General features: G+C 38.6%; 1 protein-coding gene across 1 annotated transcript in view; it reads left to right on the top strand.

Moving 5' to 3' along the window:
* KCNK1 (potassium two pore domain channel subfamily K member 1) overlaps positions 1-20,744 on the top strand; it is a 32,902-nt gene extending 12,158 nt beyond the window's left edge. The window contains exons 2-3 of the mRNA XM_065680259.1: positions 15,660-16,055; positions 18,113-20,744. Of these exons, the coding sequence (XP_065536331.1) occupies positions 15,660-16,055; positions 18,113-18,372 (656 nt within the window). The 3' untranslated portion in view covers positions 18,373-20,744. The remainder of the gene's footprint in view (positions 1-15,659; positions 16,056-18,112) is intronic.
* Positions 20,745-21,310: the final 566 nt, after the last annotated feature.

The following is a 21,310-nucleotide window of genomic DNA, read 5'->3' as shown; positions in this document are numbered from 1 at the left end:
AATGCAGCTCATAGGATGTACCAAATGTGTGAGTAACCTTTGTGGGAAAAAAGCAGTGTTTGCTCTGCTTTAGCATGCTGGTTGCCTCTCGTTATACATAGTAAAATGTTTGCTCAGGCTGATGGAAAGCAAAATGGGATGAATGAACTTAACAGCTTTGCCAATGGAAGGAAGATGTCTTGGACTCCAACTTCCCACCCTATGATCCAGACTTATTCCCTGTGCTTGGACTGTTGCCCACGGGACCACAACAGTAAGCCCAAGTCTGACTGGAAGAAACATACTCACTTTCTGCAGAATTAGTTTGCTCTAAGTTATTGCAGTTAGGTAAACTACAACCAATGCAAGAAAGGGTAGACCCACTTGGAGAAAAGGATCTTCTTTCTCAGCAGTAACTGGGGCATTACATTAGACATTTCATGTAACAACTTGGTGAAAGCACAGAAAGAGTCAAAAATGAGTGGCCAAATTAACAGCAGATGTAAGAAAGGAACTGGTAACCTAAAAATGTGTTTCCTGTAATGATAATGTATCTGACAGTTGCTGGCTGCCCCTTGTAAAGCAGCATTATTTCAAGCAAGATTAAACTGACAGCTAACAAAGCTGAAAGAACTTTACAAGATCCCTCTTTGTTAATACGGATGCCACCACTAAAATACTTGATATACCTCAGGTACATGAGTCTCAAGGAGAATTTTATTTTTTCCCACTGGGTAGCTATTGTTATCTGATAAATTGCATTGTCTTTGCAAATAGTATGGAAGTAATGCAGTCATGCTATTGTGTTTAGTTTCTGTAACTAGTTTACAAATTCTGATCACTGACAGTTACAAGGAGCTGGATGCATTCGTAGGGCCAAACACTTGCAAAAAAATTTCTCCCTTGAAAAGATGTAACTGTCAATTTACACACTGCTTTTTAATGTTAGGCCTTTATTTTGGAATTACCAACTGTTATACATTCACCCTTCCTTTATACTAAGGTCTGAGAGATGCCACTTACAGAATCCTGCTTTCCTTAGAGAGTCACAGGTTGCATCAATCCAGCCTTTTTCATGTTTGCCAAAGTCTGCAAATGCAAGCATTGGCAGGAAGGTGCTGAACATAAGAAACCTTTGTATGATTCAGTCTTCAGCCGGGGTGATAACTAAGTGTTTCTGCTATGTGTGCTACCTGAACGTAATGAGATTTAAGGACATGGGACTTAAAATCACTGGTCAGTTTTGATTTCTTTGACTGACATGGTGGGTCCAGGATTCTGATTTGGCAGTTGAAGTATTTTTTGTGAATTGTACAACTGATGTTGCCTGCTTTCTGTATATGCAGGGCTACCATATTCTGTCCCCGAGATGTCAGAATGACATATTTTCACTAGGAAAATTATCCTGTAGTTGTAGGAATTTCTGGAAACAGCAAATACTACATCCAGAGACATTCTCTAACCAACTGGAGAGGCTCGCAGTTTCGAAACAAATCTCTGTTAATCTAAACAGGCAATACAGTTTTTGATAAACCATGCAGCATTTAAATTGTTTCGTCTGTGTCTTCACATTGCTGGTTAAATGTCTTGTATCTGTAGATTGCCTTTCTAAATGCTACATTACTATTTGTTTCTAAATAACCCCTTCTAAATAGGCAAACAAGTCTGCATTTCATCCTCTTTTGAACATAAATGGTATGTGCAGCTACAGTGCTGTTCTTTTCCTTTCCCTTTATTTATTGGTAGGACATACAGTTGTGGTTATCCTCAGTATCCTGATCCCAGTGGAACTAATCAATTTTATGGTTACCACAGCTAGTGTTTGCTGTGTGGATGTCCTAAACATGTGAATGATTCAATAGGACTAATGTATCTAAAAAATTTGCTTATGGTTCAGTAAGCTGGTTCTCGTAACAGCTGAAGTTACGAAGTGGGCCTTGTAAGTTAAGGCTTTATTTTGAGCATGAAACTGTGTGTATATTCAGATGGCAGAGTACCATCAAGCATCACATTTTGGACTGTGATTTAAAGTTCAGAATAAGCCATCTTACCTGAAAAAGTATCTCACTTTAACCCTTGTGTAAATATTGCCTCAATTTCTCTTTGTTATTATTTTCAAGTTAGAAATGAATACTCCACGTGGAATATGCTGCATGTGAAAGTGGAGACTGATGCACTGAGCTCTGTGGGGTTTTGTTAAGTTGCTTTAGTAATTTTTGCTGTTTGTGTTAAATTGATTGCCTTCTATTTTGCTTTATGTGCTGTTGAATTCTTTGTGTTTCTGAGAAATAGTTATTAAAACAGAAAACAGAAATAGGATTCATTTGTATGCAAATGCATTATGATGTCTGATTGATTTACTGAAATATCTCGTGAAGGTAGGTAAGGACTGTGTCGTCCTCTGCCAAACAAGAGAGCTGATGCTAATAATTTCCCAGTTCTGCATGTTAAATAGATAACAAGATTAGAAGTATAAATTCCTATTCCACTGCTGTATCTAGTAGATAACATTTTCTTCCATGTGAGGTTGCATTTTAATGCAAAGATGCTGCTTACAGATTTGATTTCAACTCCACAGCATGAAATGGACTAATTTTTTAATACTGTGTGGTAATTCCTTACTGCCAACAATACCAGTTTCATTCACTATTTTCATGTTGTGTTCTTTCTGGTGGTACAATAAAGCAATTTTTGTTTCAGAAGTAGAGGTAGGAAGCATACTAATTTGCAGCTGGCTCTTTCTTTTTGTTCCCAGATGGTAGGAAGAACAACTGTGGCTCATTTCAGTGCAAGAAATGGTAACTTAGTGAGACTAGATAGGTATTCTTCACTAATTTGATACTTACTGCAGTGCTTTAATCATGTTCATCTGCAACACATTCAAAGTTTTTGACATATCCCAGTGTGCATTTGGGATGGTAACAGATGCAGATTACCAATTTTTAGAAACCTCTTCCCAGTGAACTGCACCAGGCTTCAAGAAGAATATAATACTGCACAGGTGCTGGGCTCAGCAGCAGCTGGCACATCCCTGTGGTACACCATGCATAAACAAGGTCTTTCAAGTGCAAGGCTCAAGTAGTTGGTAGAACTTTAAAACCTGTTACAGGAAAATTAGAGGGGATGGGGAAAGAGAAGGTTGCAGTGTGAAATGAAACCATGGTTCCAGACCTTTTCCAGAAAGAAAAAAACGTCTCCTACCAATCTCTTCAGAAGCTGTGTCTCTTCTCAGCTTTACTGCCAGTTAGATGCTAAATGCGTTTTAGCTTCTGAGTTTTCCTCCCAGATAGACACTGCCATATCTAAAGACAAAATGTGGAAGTATTAGTGTTGTGTAAGACATACCACCTTTATGCTGCAGTCAAAGTAAAAGTCTTGTCATGTTTTTTACCACATTAACATGAGAAATGAAAAGATCACTGTCATGGACAAGGTACTGGCTAAATGTAGTCGGCAGCATTGTTTTCTCTTTCCTGGTGTTACTGCAAAAACATTGTCCTTGTTAAGATTTCTTTTTCCTACTTTTGAGTATTTCAGGATGTAATTCCCAGGAAGAACTGCAAAAAGGCTTGTATGCCTTTCGGTGCCTTGAAGTTGGTGTTGAAGTTCTTGATGAACCTGTTTCTTTGACTGTATGTTAATCTTGGTGATCAGTGGCTTTAAAAATCCATTATTGTGGGAATGCTGCTGCACGTGTGCTGCTGAGTATAACAGTGCAAAACCCCTAATAAAAGACCTGCACAAAACCTCATCGTATTTTATAACATTTCTGAGGACTGCAGGTAAAGCAAAATATTTAAATTATCAAATTTAAAATTTGGAGACTTACAGTTTGTTCTATCAGGAAACATTCATAATAAAGTAATGTGGTGGTGGGGCCTCTACTTTGATACAGATTTTCGACCATCTGTTGCCTAGCAAGCAAGTAAACCAATAAAAGAATAATTGGAATTTTCCTGGCTGAATTCTGAGAAGAGCCCTCAGGAAATCTCACCTTACTTTTGATCTGTTAGTTGCATTTTATTCAGCAGACTTTCATAATTTTCTTTTTTTTCTATGGAAAAATGAATATGAGAGAACAGGGAAAATAACTGTTGAAACAATATATAGGTTTCTTATGCTAAATCTTTGCTAGAAGTACGTCTAAAGATGTGATCAGGTTTTTGGATATGTATTTCTAGAAATGTGCTGTTATTGAGACATCTGTGGGGGAGAGAAATATCCCAACACCAGATGGTTCCTGCTTTGATTGCATTTTAGCCTTTTCAGGGTCTTAAAGCCAGGATAGCACAAAGCAGAACCAATTTCTAGTATAAAGACTTTGGGTTTAAAAATAAAAATCCTGTCAAATTTAAAAAACCAAGGTAAACGCCCCAAACCCAAACAACAAACCCAGAAATGCCTGTCTGTCTCCTGATAGAAGTGAAGCCTGAATGCTTTTGCCACAGAGGTTTAGCATACCTCTGTCTGCAGAAGGCACTCGCATATATAGTCTTTGTTCCTGTGATCAGCACTGTGTGAAGTATATGACAGGGCATAAAGTCTTTTTTAATGACATGTCACTTCAAAAAACATGACTGAAGTTGTCAGGGCTCTGTGGGAACACAGGTCTAGCCCACAAGAACCTCACGTCAGGCTGAAGGTTTAGCATGTCACAAGAAAAAGGAGTTTCTTAATGGACAATTTGATAGGAGCTGTGTAGCTTACAGCTAGGGTTTGAAAACTTGGCTCTCAAAGGATAAGTGGAAAAGCTTTGCCAGCTGAGTGTGTGGAGAAGTGTCTTCCTGCAGATAGCATGTCCTTTCTAAAGGCTTGTTTAGTCCTCTAATGGAGTATGTGTCTTTACCTGGAGTCCTGCTGCCCTTGTCTCACTCATGGTAGGTCCCGTTATGTGACAAGCAATGCATTCTTTCACGTAGTCTGTGGGGGAAGGGTCTAACAGTTCCCTTGGGTTGATGATCTCTGTTTTACTCGTACATAATGTATCCAGGCAAGATTAGGAAGATCTGGTGTCAGACAGTATGACGTGAAAGAATGCTATCATTTTCCACTTAAAGTTATTATTTTTGGGTTGTATTTCTCTCTGATACTTTTGTTGAGAAGAGATAGCGTTTCACCAAACAATAATCGTCTCAGATGTGGGAGGGACATGCTAATTTCTGTACTTACTCTTTTGTCTACATTTGGCTCTTGTGCAGTGGATTCCATATATTGTTACGCTGCTCTAGTACAACTCATCCTCCTACTCTGCAGTATCTGTACTGAGCACTTACTTATAACCCCCCATAGGGATCTTAACTGCTGGCATGGGAATGACTTCATCATTAGGATCACGGCTATACAGTTGCAATGTTTTTCACTTCATTAAATAGTAACTGTGGGTAAATACTGTTTAAAACAGCAGTTGCTGGCTTGCTAGCCATTCCATATTCCCATCAGACTTTGCATCTGGTGTGCATTGCCTTGCACGGTGGTGTAAGCAAGACATGGATGAACTTTCTGATGAAAGGAAGCATAAAATGTCTGGGTTGGAATTAGAAAATATTGGTGTTTCTTTGATTTGGCCCAGGGTTATATCTGGTTTCCCTTCACTTCATAGAGCACCCTTGCATGTTCTCAAGTAACCTGTGCTTCAGGTAGCCTCATAGAGTGTTAATAATGTTGTCATTCATATTATTGAGTCCTGACAGCAATTCAGAAACTGTAAGTGAGAGTCTTTCCTACAAAAAATCTGGAGCCCTTCAGAGAAGTGAAAATGCTTTGCATATTGGGAACCGTGCTTTTAAGGCACTCTGGCATTGCCCTGCTGAACCCAAGTGCAGGAGTTAATGCTTGAGAAGTACTGTTAACTTGAGCTTCAAACTCTGAAATATGCCAGCTTTCCTGGCCCTGCAGTAGTGTTTTGGCTCATATGAAGAGTGCACTGCTGAAACAAATCTCCAGATTATTCCCACTTCCCCGCTTTTGGTTCAGACTTGTGGAGCAGTTTTGGAGTGTGCAGACTGCCTGAAACTCTCACTCTATGAGGGCAGTGGAGCACACCTCAGCTATGACTGGGCATCCAGTCTTTGCAAACAAAGTAGAGCAAATCTGAAATAAACCCTAGCTTCCCTGAATATATTGATGAATTTAGGTCCGTACTACGAAGTATTCCACTCTACAGATCCACATCTAATATTCTGCAATACTAATGTAAACAAGGTGACAATGCAATTATATTAATTTTGTTTTCTTCTTTTTTTTCCTGTTGCTATATTTTACATTCCAATAGTCAGAATAATACATTTTGGACAGGATTTGGCAGATACTTGATCCTTTAAGTAATATGATCAAATGTTTTTTTTATTACATTCACGTGAGATTTTTAGAATAAGATCTCATCTCCTGTTGAAACCAAACTATTTGGATGCTTTAAAGGACTAGTTTTGCTGACAAGCCCAACAACAGAAAAACATTTTCTTCATCATGATATCTTGTAATTTATCCTGTTGCCTCTGTGGGATATGAAGAGTATCAAAAATGATCACATTTTATGAAATGGAAAGTCAGCTTCTTTAAATATCCAATTTACAGGCATCCAAAAACAAGAAAAATGAAATGACAACAGTGTACTTGCACTGCTTTATGTTTTTTCACTCAAATTTGATTGAAAAATGTTTTTAACATGCATTTTTATGAGACTGTGGGTCATGAGAGCTGCTAACTTCAAGAACATGGAGGGTATTTTTGTTTGAAAAGACATCTATATTTTAATCTCTGCATGAGAGAAAACATTTCTAAGTCATATGAAAGTATGTCAATTTGAAGAAAGGAATAAAAGATTTGTGCTTTGTTGTCATTTTTGGTGGATATTAAAAGTGACAGTGTACCTCCTGATGCATAATTGGATAAAGAATGGGATTGGAAACACTTGCCCAGTCCACAACATCAATATTCCAGCCTCCTGTATCTCACATTTATATATAAAAGTATGCAGCAACCTTAATATAGTACAGGGTACAGAAATATCTCCTCAAGCAGATAATTCTCCAGCATCAGCAGCTAGGTTGGAACAAAAAGATACAGAGCTACTGAAGAGCGTCCAGCAAAGGGCTACTAAGGTGATGAAGGGACTGGAGTGTCTCTCCTGTGAGGGATGGGAGAGACTGGGGCTGTTCAGCCTGGAGAAGAGAAGGCTTAGGGGGGAGCTCATCACTGTATATGAATATTTGAAATGGTGGGTTTAGTAGAGGTGATGCAGGTGGCATATGGATGCTGTCGTGCCGCACACTGTCCAGTATCATCTCATTCTTTTCCACCTTTCCATTTGCGTTCACTGGCTGCCTTGCATTTTATACTGAAGTTGTATGTTTTGAGGACAAGGAAATGTTTGTATCCTGGTTTGGTAGCACAGTAAGTATATCATAACTAAAAAGACAATAAACAATTTGATTGTTTGGTTCTAAATATTTATTGATGTATTAAGTTCTAAATTATTATTACATTATTATACACTTTATTTCTTAAATACTGGGGTTTTTTTTGTATATATTTTTATATGGGTAATTATTTATTTCTATAGAAGTGCTTTTGCACCAGAAGTGCCACCCTGAACACAGGTCTAGGTCAGTAACAGCTTTTGCTTGCTTTTCATGTGGAACTCCCAGATGAAGTTGAGATTGGGTTTACTGCAAGAAATGGGATAACTTTTCAGAGTGCTGAGAACGTACTCAGTAGGAAATTAGAATCATTACTCCTGCTCCCAGTATGAGATATTTGTTTTGTTTCTTTATTTATGATTAACAGTCGCCATGCTTTCTGAATGTGGATGTGTTACATGTCAGCATGTAGCTATATCCGCTGCCACACCAGCTATTTAAGGCTGACCCGGATCGTGTTAGTCATAACAGGAACTAAATATCAGTGTTTTGCCTGCACTGGTACAAATCCTTGGACAGTTTAAACAATACCATATATAAGACCATAAAGCAAGCTGTTTATCTCAATGTATTCACATAAATAGTGTGGAGATATCCATTGTCCTTATACAAACATTTTCCCCAGTTTCATTCATCGGTGTCCCCTTTTCCCAGCATAGGTGGATGCAGTTTCTAGCTTGGTTTATTTGGGCAGGTGAAATACTGTTTCCTGTGCAGGAACAGATATGGCAGGCATTATATGCTTTGCAAGATGTCAATGTTCTGATGTGCAGCTATTCTGGTAGAAATTGGTTTGGAAACTGTTTTTAATATGGTAGTCAAAATATCCATGCCATTGACTTGGTTCTTGGGTGCAGATGTTGCTGACAGCCAGCCAAATTACGTATACAACCTTATTACTACACTAAGTTCAAAGCCATTTTAGCCTTTCTTGGTGCAGCAGGTGACATTTGTGAGCTGATCATAAGAACCTCTCCTTTACAAGGCAACTCCAAATATAGCTAGTAGGACATTGAGGAGTTAGCAGTCTTTGGCTTTGATAACTAGTGGCAGCAAAGGACAGTCTTGGAAGGAACTGAAACCATGTAGTATTAGTAGATATATGCAAATCAGTGTGTTGGAATCTCTGTTGGGGTTTGTTTGTTTAGGGGAGGAAGTCCCTACTAGTTATTTGCAAGTATCTGCTAGGGCAGATACTAGAAATTGGCAAAAAAGACAATTCTATTCTGAGAAGCGATTATGTGAGAAATCATTATAGTGAAAAACTAATACTCATGGTTAATTTAATTGTCTAAATATGTTTCTACAACTTCTATTCTAGCGAGGTTTGAGGGACATATTATTTAAGGGAGCTGGAATAGCACCATACTAAATCACCTCAGCTGGAAGTTTAAATCACCCTTATTGGTGCTGTGTGAGGATGAACCTAATGAATAGTTTTTTTAGTGGTAAAACTGGTTTAAGAAGTTTCTGCCACACCCTTCATCACCTCCCTCAGTATGTACTGTGCTGTAAGCTTTCATTAGTGAAATGAACTAGGTCTCCAACAAATCTGCTCCTCATCACTTTCCCTCTTTGTTGTTGTTGCTTTGTTTGTTTGGTGTTTTTTTCCTTTGGGTTGGTGTTTGTTTGTTGTTTGGGTTTTTTTTAAATCCAGATGATTTTGTCAGTTCAGTTTACAGTGCCTCTTCCTTCCTCCTTTCCAATGCACACAAACTCAGTTCCACTAGCTCAACTGAGGAGGTAACAAAATGTAACATCAGAATGTACTTCCTCTACTCAAAAGTGCCTATCATAGTGGATTTTTTTCCTCCTCCTTTCTGCCATATAGGGAACCTTATCTCAGCCTAGCTGGAATTCAAAGTTCTCAGGTCTGTTTAACAAAACTGCGTGGGTGAACTTTTAATTTTCACCCCTTTTTAACATATAACCGTTTTAATATCTGGTTTTAATGGTATTGCTGTCTCAAACCTCTGACTGAATTCTGAAAAGTGTTTTCTGTCAGCACAGTGCAACTGTTTTGCACATTTTTAGCTGTGGACCAGTTTGTATGTTTGTCTACAGTCCTTTATGTTCCTTTTTCTCTCTACTGTAGGGAAGAAAGGCTTATGTGCAACAGTGTGTTAACAGGCTGGTTTAACTACCTGCCTATCAGCTATCTTTAAAACTTGTCCTTGACGGAGCGCACCCTAGAAGCAGAAACAGCAAAATACCCTTTCTGAAATAATTTGATTCTGAGCAGATGCTTTGGCATGTGTAGGCATGCTGCATTATATAGCATATATTTTTATAATTGTTGTCTTATTGTATGATAGGTGACCTTTTGCCTGCAAATTTATGGCCTGGTCAGCTGCTATACTTGACATAAACTTCCTCATCAGCTACTTCAATTATAATGTTGTTGGTCTGAACTCTGTAGGGCAAGGTTCTGATTACTTTGGTTGCTGCTATGCTCTTCCTTGCAGTAGGAAAAAATAATGAGATTTCCTTGTGATCTCTTACAACACTGATCTATCGTCACCTGACAGTTCTTTTTATCTTAGGAGATCATAGACCAGTTATGAAGAGGGATGTATTTCACTGTTAGACACAGCAGAAAATGTCAAAGATATATAAAAATAAATGTATAAATTATTTAATTATTGTCATTGACCTTCATTATCGTCATCATCATATTCCAGTGAGTCATGTTACGCTTGGGATGAATGAAAGATTTTTGCATGACTTTAATAAGTAGCACATGATTCACTTCATCTATGGGGCATTTTGAGATTATGAGCAGCCTTAAAGGGCTGGCTTCTCTTCAGAGACACTGACTCAAACCAGCGAAGGGATGAGCACCTTGTCATGTTGTGCTGCCACATTGGGGTTGTGCGTTATGACTCTGCCATCTGTATGGGTTTGTTGGGGAAGACACTGGGTATGCTGAAGATAACCACTTCCACACCCTGAGAAGCTTGATGGTGCCACATAGGGCTGGTGGTGTTGCAGCAGGGTCATCTGGGGCTAGGGGGACCAAAGGGAGCAATGGCTTGACAAAATCTGTGAGAGAGGGAGAAGAGCACCTGGCAGGAGAAAACTGACAACACAAAAGCATTGACTGTTTAATTCATGAAGGGAGAGAAGTGAGCTTTAATGCTGTGGGTGGTGGTTCCCCTTCATGGGACCCGCCCATGAGAACAGTCATGGACAGTAGATACCCTGGGAGTGTAACTGAGGGGCAAGAGAAGGAGCCAATGCTGCAGCCTGCATACTTCCAGGCTTCATCACCATAGCCTAAGAGAGGCTGTCTGTGGGGAAACCTTTCCAATGCCATGGCACCTCTGACTGTCTGTTACCTCACCTGATGCCAAATCCACTTACGCATTCAAACATTCACCCTTCAAAGCGGCCTCTGGGCACTTCTGTGTGGAAGTCCAGGCTGCGTTATCAGAACACAGAACTGTGGCATCTCTGCACTGTGGCACTAAATGCTCAGTTCAGGGTCCCAAAATATGTGTAAGGCCACTGTCTTTTGACAGAGAAGACCAATTAATGAGCTACAGGAAGGACCAAACTATGAAGAGACAAAGCAGTAATGATATCAAACTGCTTATATTGGTCAAAGCAGTATCTGAGAAAGATTAAAGGAGAGAACACCCAGTGCCAACAAGTACCAAGCTAACACAGGGTGGAAGACTATTGTGAAATACTAGTACGCAATGCTGGGTTTGACATAGGCTGTTATGAGTTGGACATTGTTGTAAGCTCCCTAGAGACTGAAAAACAAAGTGGGATTGTATATAAAAATAGAGGGAGAAAAGATATCTTACCTGGAATACAATGATCAATTCTGCATATTTCTTTACAAAGTGATCAAACAGGAACAATTAGACACAGGTAAGAGAGAAGAGAAAATAACTAAAGGAACTTGAACAAGAGAGATACAAACTGCTGAAAAGTACAGAGAAGTCATGACAAAGCCTTTTTAGAAAGGTATAAGAGCAAAAGACTAACTTGAAAGACAGCAAATGGAAGAGTAGATATTTTATTGAACACATAATTGACTTATATAACTTGCAGCAACAAGATCAATATAAAAAGATTTAAGCATTTTAAGCTTATTTTTTAAATAAGCACTTTTGTAGACTACGATGGCAATCAAAATTACATCAGAACAGATAAAGACATTTTTGTATATATATATGTAAACTTATGGCAGTAGAAGTTCTCCAAGTCAAAAGAGAGTAAACTACTTTTGAGGAAAAAATCCCCATATCAAAGCAGAACTGAAACTCAACTGTCTAGATCTTGTGGGGTTTTGCTCTTTGTATGATCAATCAAACATGGTCTGTCTCAACACACTGAGCTAGGTGGAGCATTGATTTATTTAATTTGGCAAATCCTACTGGTCTTGCATGTGTTGTTTTGTGTTTTTTTTCTGTGAGCTTAAGGAATGGTACCACTAAGCAATGAATAGACAATACAAGGGATTATATGTGAGTAATACCCTTTTATCTCTGGTGTTGCTTTGCTTCTGAGTGTGGTCATGTTGTCTGACGGTCTGATTTTTCAAAGGTCAGTGCCTTTAACTGAGTGGTTGTTATCTGATATTTGCATTATACATATGAAAATACAGCATTCAGTAAATCTTGTCTGTCTTCGTAATCAGTAATACAGTTATCAGATATGCTACATGGGCAATTTAATTCTAGTCACCCATAGCAAGTCTCCTTGATAGAATAAATAAATATCGTCATAAGTGGTTATCTTTTTGTGAGCATCCTTTTTTCCTAACAAAAAGAGTATCAGAATTGCAGTTGTAATGCATTTGAATGTTGCAGTTTCCACTGAAAAAGGCAAATTGGCATACTTTTTATTACCAATCATTTATGTAGAAGTAGTGTTTGGTAGGCACTTTATGGAGAGGTTATAGAAGGGAATTTCCCTGAAGAGGTTACAGTGCAAAGAAGCTACAAACTGGTTCAGGAGCAGAGATGGGAGGCAATAGAGCACAAGTGTCTGAAAGCAGACATGGAATATCTCCTGCCTCAGGTCTGTCATTTTGTCTTTTTTAATGTATGGCTATGTTGAGCTTTTTTACTGAGTTTTGCACAGTGATGACTAAGATTGTAGGGATTGTTAGGAAAAGTCACATAAAAGCAATTTCACATGGGGGGGAAAATGGATCTTTTTCCTCCTCACTTGCCATAGCCTTATAAATTGTGACTGATTTAGCTCAAGCTTTTCAGTATAATCATTCCTAATTGATTACTCTTCCATTGCTTTTGGAAAATGTCATCATCTCGCTGCTGCTGCTGGTTGAGTGGGTTCTCAGTTGGGAACTATTAATGCTCTTTAGTACTATAGTTCCTGTAACTGTTAGCAGCTGAGGAGCAGATAGATACATAATCTCCTCAGCTATCCCTGAAGTGAACTTGCAAAAGACTTTCTAGGTCTGCAAGCTCGGTTTCTGTTTGTCATGTATAGGCCCGTTATACTGCATCCTCCATAAAGTTACCAAGCTTCATCTAGCTACATTTGAAATACAGATGGGCTCTTTCCCCAGTACTGAAAGTGGATGGCTGCTTCAGAACTCTTCTCTGAAGCTTAGAAGCCTTTTGCTAATTTCCAAACTAAACCTATTTATGCTATATCAAAGCTATTTTTTTGTGTAGCGATATTATTCTTCATCTAAAGCATTTCTTTTCACTTGGTAGTACTTGTATGCTGATGCATTAACAGCGAGATACTGTATCGCTTTTCAGCCTCCATTCAGCTGTGCCAAGGAAGCTACCACTCTTATCTTCCTCTCATAAAATAGTCTTTATTCCCCTGATGGTTTCCATAACCTTTCTCTGCTCTACTTCCAGTGTAATTCTTTAAATATAGATATCAGAATGAGGTAGATAGTCCAGATGAGATCTGATCTGCATATTTCTCAAGTAACACACCTATAGTTCTGCTTAAAGAAGGCACCTTGATGTGAAGAAGCATTGCCTTTTTTTCCTTTGTGTCACATGGGTCAGTTTTAGATAACCTGTGATCTACTCAGAGCACACATCTTTCTTCTCTTCCAAACTTGGAGTTGGTAGTTGCAAAATGCTTTCAGGAGCACTAAGCAACTGAGGCTGGCCCTCTGTATGGATGGGAAGATAGGGAAAGATAGAAAACAGAATAGGAGAAAATGGTTAGTTCTTGGAAGGAGGGGAATGTCACAAGGCTTCTTCCTTGGAGGCATTTGTTGGAGCCTGTGCAATTCAACAAACTCGTAAATGACCTGGAAGACAGAGGTAACAAAGTTTACTAAAGACACAAAATTATTTAAGGCAGTAAGGTTGAGCTGCAGGGCCACAGGTCAATAAAATGGCACTTGAAAATGAGTGTGGATAAAATGTTAAGTCATGCTCACAGCAAAGCCAGTCATAGTTTCATGTATGAGGTGATGAGCTCTGCACTTATGAAGTGGGATCCCTGCATACCTCTGAGGGGCAAGATTCTGGGCAAAGAAAGTGTCAGGTCAGTGGCAGTCAGAAATGCCAGTCAAAAGTCCAGCATTATTAGGAATGGAGTAGAACACAAGGTAAGAAATTTCTGCAACTTCATAAATCTGATTCAGCTGCATCTGGTGAGCCCTGTGCAGTTCTGTTTCTCTTATCTCAAAGCAAATAAAGCAAGCAGAAGGTGAGCAAGAAAAAAAGCCATTAATTAGTACACTGTTCTGTGGTTCAAAAGACTGAGCTTGGGTAAATTATTCATAATGTCATTAAAATTCAAATAAAACTGAAGTTTCCTGTTGAGTTAGCTAACATGGAGAAACTGTGCCTCGTGTTTCTTTTCTAAGACTTTGTATGTCATAGTGATAAGACTTTTTGCCCGCCTTTCCTTGTCTGGAAGTGTCTGTATGCATCTTAAATAAAAAGAACATTTCCTTTTCTTGCTTTAAAAAAACCTTAAAAGAGTAATGCTTCTACTATAAAATTCATTAATGTAGAGAAGAAATCTCTTGTTATAAAATCTGAAGGCATTTGCAGAGCAGCTGGTTTCACAGGGGAGCAGGCAGGGGGTTCCCAGGAGACTTGGGGGAATATCTGCTTGGTCCAGTGTTGCACTGGGCAGACTGGGTGCGTGCAGAGTGACCCCGGTTCAGAGAGTAGAAGCAGCATAACCCTGTGTGCACTGGGCTCTGCCTGGGCTCCTCAAGATAGCTGGTTGCAGTAGCTCTGGAAAATGCCTTGTTGTATAGCACAAACATAACCTGAATGAGCTGGCAGATTTGGGGCTGCAGGATTGCTAGGGCCCGTCTGCACTTGCTTGGCTTGATATCAGTGTATAGAGTGCCCAAACTAGATGTCAAGAGATTTCCTCTTCCTTGCTGCAATGAAAACAAAATACTTTTTCGGTTGGCAAGCAGAAGAAAGCATTCCTGGTTTATGCTGGATTTACTGTTCTTTTCTGTGCCTATGATTTACGTTTAGAACCAGGCTGACTGGCAGAGTGTGCTTTGGTAGAATAGCTGCTTGTGCTGGGTACAAGATATGTTGCACACTTTTGTGGAATTGAGATTGCTGGCCATTATCAGCCTGTACACTAGTAGGTGCATGCTTTCACTCTGAACAGATCACTGTTGACACCTCTGGTGTGAAAATGGCTAGCCATTTACAAAATCCAGCCACAGTGGTTAGATCCCAGGAGTTTTGCTGTGAAGATATTTGTTCTGCTTTTAGATATCTTTGTTGGATCATCATCCAAACACCCTGCAGAAGTATGGAAGTATGTAGCATGGGTGCTATTGTAATACTGCAATGTAATTTCAATGATTTTCACGTAAGATTGCTACAAAGTAAAGGTAGGAACTTTTTGCTGTAGTATGGATTATTCCACTTAACAAGGTGGGTAAAAAAAGCTACATTATTTTGTAAAACTAAACAAAAAAGTCAGCAGGAAAACCCAGAATAAAACAGATTTCCTGGCATAGGCTTCCACTTCTGACTAGGCATTAATTCCTTCTCCAAAATAAGCATTTATACAAGTACCATCACAAATTTGAAATATAAATTTATTTATTTATTTACTTTCTTATTGCTAGTACTTAGGCTTTGTTTGCCTGCTTAAAACAGACCTTTGAATGGCATTTGTGAAGAGTAGCAGAATTCAGAATTAGCAATAGTGAAGCATTTAGGAGAGGGGAAAGGGGCGTTTCTCACACAGTATAGCCAATATCAAATTGGTATGTGAGCTGCCAGCTCCAGCTCAACCTGTGCCTCCTCTGCTTTATTCCAGGTTATGGACACACAGTGCCTTTATCTGATGGAGGAAAGGCCTTCTGCATCATCTACTCAGTCATCGGGATCCCATTTACACTGCTTTTCCTGACAGCAGTGGTACAGCGCATAATTGTATATGTCACCAGGCGGCCTGTCCTGTATTTCCACATTCGCTGGGGCTTCTCCAAGCAGATTGTTGCAATCATCCATGCTATAGTCCTTGGGTTCATCACTGTCTCATGCTTCTTCTTAATCCCAGCAGCAATATTTTCTGTTCTGGAAGATGACTGGAATTTTTTGGAATCTTTTTACTTTTGTTTCATTTCCCTGAGCACTATTGGCCTTGGAGACTATGTGCCAGGAGAAGGCTACAATCAAAAATTCCGGGAGCTGTATAAAATTGGAATTACATGTAAGTATCAAACTAACCAGCTAAATAAAAGACATGTTATAATAATAATTAAAAAAAAAATAAATTGAGACTTTCCCTCTCCATTCTGCAGATGGTGATTTTGTGAGCTGTCAGCTAGCAAAGTGGGCATTTGTAGGTAGCTGCGCAAGGAGAAAACCTTTAAAGAGGGTTAGTTTTCTTAGTTAAGAAAGAAAAAGCTAAGGGTAGAGTTCTATTGTGCTAAACCATAGCTAATTACTCTTTTATTACTAGTAGAAAAAAAATCTTACATTATTGTTATGAAAATGGTTATGAGCATTTTGGGCTAAAATTTCAGTGCATCACAGAGCCAGGAAAATGATCTCATAAGGTGAGATGAGAGGTGGACAGCCAAGAATTGAGGGGCAATAGGGAAATGAGGCAGAATAGCAAAGTTTCTGACTCCAGTTGTAACAGAAGGTAGCTGAAGCTGGCACTGGTACATAGCTGTCAGAGAGACAAGTAGACAAAGATTATAGCAAAGCAAGACTACAGGTGTTACATTTCTGTTGTTTCATTACATTTGACACAGAAGGAAAGGCATATTGATCAGTGATTTTATCAAAATAGAGCTAAGAAAATTACCTTTGTGTTGGCATTCTGAATTAATATATGCTGAGGGCATTATTCTCCAGTGACAGTGTTTTGAAGCATCCCACCTTCTGGTACAGCTTCAGTCTGCGCAGTCCTGCCTCATCAGATGCACCACCTAAAAGAGCTGAACGGCCAAACCAAACCTTTCCTGTCAGGTCCCCTTCTTAGGCTGGTATGCATTTGTCTCTGCCTCTGTACAATCTTAACGTAGGTAAAGTGTCTGTGAACTTGGTTTTGTGTTTTATCTAAAGAGAGATTGGGCCTTGAATTTTTTCATTCCATGAAGCAGGGCTTTGAACTATCCAACAGAACACTTTATTCTCCTGCCTTCATTGCTGGAGATTTCCCTTTCTACCCATTCTGTTTAACTTACCAGCAGTAGCTTTTAATCACTACCCTATTGATCAGCAGGGTAGATACGAGGATGCTAAATGATAAAGTGAATGGAGAAAGTCACACATAGTAATGGCCTTGTTAAATATTCTAGCCATTCTGAAGACTCAAAGTCAGAAGAAAAATTATGGCTCAGATTATCCTTTTTCAAAATTTAGAACACTTAGGAAATATATTTCAGGAAATACTAAAAGGAAAAAGAAGCATATGTTTGGAGAGGGGGAAAAAAAGGCACAGCAGCCTATTAACCCTATGAAACTCCGTTTCCAAAAGTCATTCTATGAGAGCTATTACCTTTAAAAATCAGTTGGTACAGCACCAAAATCATCAGTAATACAATTAGAGTAACACTTCCACGTTTGGATAGTTTATGCATATTAGTAAAACACTGCAAATGATCTTCAAGGTGTTATCAGATATAGCAACATCATCGAGTTTTTAAAATAGCCGTTATTTCATGGGGTTTTTATTTTCATTTCATTGGGTTTGTACACGTTTCTGGTTGCTTTGTTCTCCCATTCGTTTCAGGGTGTTGGATACCTTCTTGTAATTTCCAAGGAAAAGAATTCAAAAGTTTTCATGAAATATAAGTGATTTGTCCTGCTAAACTCATGCAAACAACAAATAACCATATTTAGCTGCCGCATCGTTCCTTCTATTTGTAACATGTAGGGATATTAAGGGAAAATCTTTTGAAGAGCACTTAATCATGAAGGTAGTAAATAAGTGGGGAGCATGCATGTGGTAAGTGTTAGGATTCTGTTTCATTTAATGTCTTTACCCTTGTACAGTTGTAACAAAACTTAAAGCCACTAGTGTTACTTTTGGGGTTTTTATGTGGGTTCTTGTTGATTGTAGAATGAAAGTTGAAAAATAGAATTTTACAATCTAAAGTGCATTACAGAGCTCTGAAACTGGGTCATAAAGGAAATTAACATAGTGTTTGGAGGTCATAGGGATGGGAAAAGTTACAGGGTTAAAACGTTCCAGCCACTTTATTTGCTAATAATTGAAACACTTTTTACTTTCTTTTTTTTTTTTTCTGCACCTAGGTTATCTGTTGCTGGGCCTTATTGCAATGTTGGTGGTTCTTGAGACTTTCTGTGAACTCCATGAGCTCAAAAAGTTTAGGAAGTTGTTTTATGTGAAGAAGGACAAGGAAGAGGACCAAGTGAATATAATAGAACATGACCAGCTCTCCTTCTCTTCCATCTCAGACCAAGCAGCCTCCATGAAGGACGATCAGAAGGCAAACGAGCCCTTTGTGACTTCCCAGTCCCCAACTTCCAATGACAGCTCTCTAAACAATTAATACAGGGGTATCCAAACTGTTGTTTGGTGCATTTATGCTACTTACCATAAGAAATAGAACGCCTCATTTTTTTTTTTTTTTCTGAAAATATAAAAGCTGGAAGACTGTGCTACTTTAACAAGGACTCATCATTTCTGACACAGAAAAGACGTCTAGGAAAAATGTGGGAGCCACCCTGGGAACAGGGGAAAAATGTAGGATGTGGCTGGGAACATTAGGCCATTTTGCTTGAGCGATAAGGAGTTAGGTGTACTGCTTTCAGAGGTGCCAGAGAAAGGTTTGCACAAGCACCTTCATCCAGCCTCTTTAGGAGAGTAGGCCTTCACTGACATCCAACTCATTTAATTGCACACCCCATCTTGCAGCTGGGGGACAGAGCAAATTCTGGGATGTGTACTTTTGATTATCCAAAGTGTAGTCACAGATTTAATCCAAACACCAAAAATCTTAATCTGGAAAACATTTTCAGAGTAGTATCTATAGATCTCCTGGAGGTGGGAGTATCTAGATCATCCCTATATTACTCAGTAACTTGCAAGTGCAGATAATAATTCTAGGAATGAAAATACAAGGCTCTGGTCCCTCCTTTGTCCATGCCATTTACATTCAAATTTCCTACCTTTTTAAAAGGTCACCTAATCACAAGAAAAATGTTGTCCTGAAGAGAGTGTGCCTTGAGTCTTCCATGCTGTTTGTATGAAATACTTTTGTAAACTCTGAGAGATAGCAAAACCAGTTCAAAGTGCTGGGTGAGATGGTGTTGCAGGGAAGGGAGACAGCTGCATTTCAGTCTCTGAAATGGGCAGGAGTGCATTTTTAGCTATATGGAATGGGATGAAAAAGAGTCAGCATATGTCACAGTTGGCATAGTCATGTCCTTGTTGGCATAGCCATGTCCTTATGCCATTCTCCTAGTAGATGATTGAAATCTATTCGTCAGAAGGACTCAACACTGTTTCCTCTACAGTCCAACCCAGTGTGTACTCTTTGAGCTGATAGGTAAATGGAGGAACAGAAATAGTGTCACCTTTGAACGTAGCCCTTTTTCTTCTTTTGCTTTTCTAACTAGTACTAAAGCACTTTAGAGGAAAAGGGAATGCTTCAGGGCAAAACAATTTTTCAGTTTTTCACATGGCAAGAAAAAAGGAAAAATGTCACATTTGGTTCAGATGGAACCGAATTTTTTTCCCCTTGGGAAAAGTCACTAAAAAGTCAAGATCTCTCTCCACTTCCAAAGCTGGAACCTCTTTGGCTGTAACAAGAGAGGTATTTTAGTCCAGCTACCAGTCACTGTGCTGAATGCAGGGACCTCAGAGGGAATTTCAGTGAGCAGGAGATGAGACTTAAGTGGTTGTAGTACTCTCTCTTCTGGCCTTAAGTATCTACAATATGGGAGTCTTGATAATGCTTTGCAATGAACAAAAGATCTGGAGCACAAATAGCCATATTAGAACAGCCTCCCACATAGGTGTAGCGTAGAGGAGAGCCTTTTCTCTGCAATGCGAGCATGCCAGATTGCGTGTAATTTGGCTTTTAGTGTTTAGAGCTGAATATTTTACCGTAAAAGAAAAAAATAAATCAGTGTGTCCAGATTTAGCGCACATGGGAAAAATACTTGAAAGTAAATAACCCAGAATATACTGTGTTTGAGCTTAATTATAGCTTGCATCAAACAGATTTTATATCTTTACTGGAAAAACTTTGTGGTTAAATCAGCTGAAAGTCTTCAATTAAAAATTATATTTATAGAAAACCAGAGCTAAAGGTTTTGGTTGTTTTGGATTTTATAGATTAGGTGAGAGAGCATACTGTCTTTGCATGTTCCCAGGAAAGTGGCTATTTTTATACTGCTTAAGTGAACACAGTTCTATTTATAATGAACGTTAACCAATATATATGTACATATATACATAAATATATTTATATACTGTACATATATCGTAAATCACCAGAGTTTAACAGACTTAGGAATGGCATTCTAGATTATTTTTTTTTCCCTAGGCATCTCTTTATACAGTCAATAATTGAAAATTATGGCATTAAAATGACACATAAAATTTAGAGTACTGTGCTGCAAGAAACATTTGTACTGTTTTTTTCCAGTGGAATTTTATTGATTGTTTTCAGTACCTTAAAATTCAAGATTTCTTTTTATTTCAGTGTAATTTTAAGCTCTAAAGGATATGCACAGATGCTAAATATACAAAGTTAATTTTGCAGTGTGTACACAATTGCAAAATGTAGACACATGAAGTGAAAGCACAGAATTCAAAGCAGAAGTGATAAACTAAGCAGTATACTGTGATGTAGGTGAGTATTTGTTATTTTAAACTTAAATAAAAAGTCTGGCTTTTGCCTGCCTGCCCTATGAAGTGGAGATTGTTTTCTTTAGTGGTGTGTGTGTGTGTGTGTGCACATACTGTAGAAAAATCTTTCCTGTGTTTGTCAAGGTTGTGCATCCTTTTTAGCCCTCCTCTGCTCAGGGTGGGACCATTAATGCCAGAGTGTGTTAGCTACCCTTGATATTAACTGTAGCTTAGTACTATGTTGATTATTCCTTAGAAAAAAGGCATTCCAAAGTGTGTTTAGTTTTGTTTCAGATGCTGACTGATTATAGCAAATAAAAAGTAGTGGCCTGATGTTTATCTTGTCTTTATAAGCTAACTACTCCAATATTTGAGGAAATCTGAGAAACTGTCATTGCAGCTTATCAGTACTACTGATGAAAACAATGGCCTTCATTTCTTACAGCTTTTAAATCTTCGTGTGAAGACAGCACACAAGGTCAGAATAGTTAAAACTGGAATCCAGATTAGAAGGAGAAAGATTATTGTGTAGGAACCATAGTACAATGTGTGCATCTTTCCTAGAAGCAAACCGCAAAGAGTGTGCATATAAACCCAAATGGAGCACAGGGTAATAATATGATGGTGCTGAA

Source organism: Lathamus discolor, chromosome 5, assembly GCF_037157495.1.
Source record: "Lathamus discolor isolate bLatDis1 chromosome 5, bLatDis1.hap1, whole genome shotgun sequence".
NCBI lineage: Eukaryota > Metazoa > Chordata > Aves > Psittaciformes > Psittacidae > Lathamus > Lathamus discolor.
This window is presented reverse-complemented; position numbering and strand designations above follow the sequence as displayed.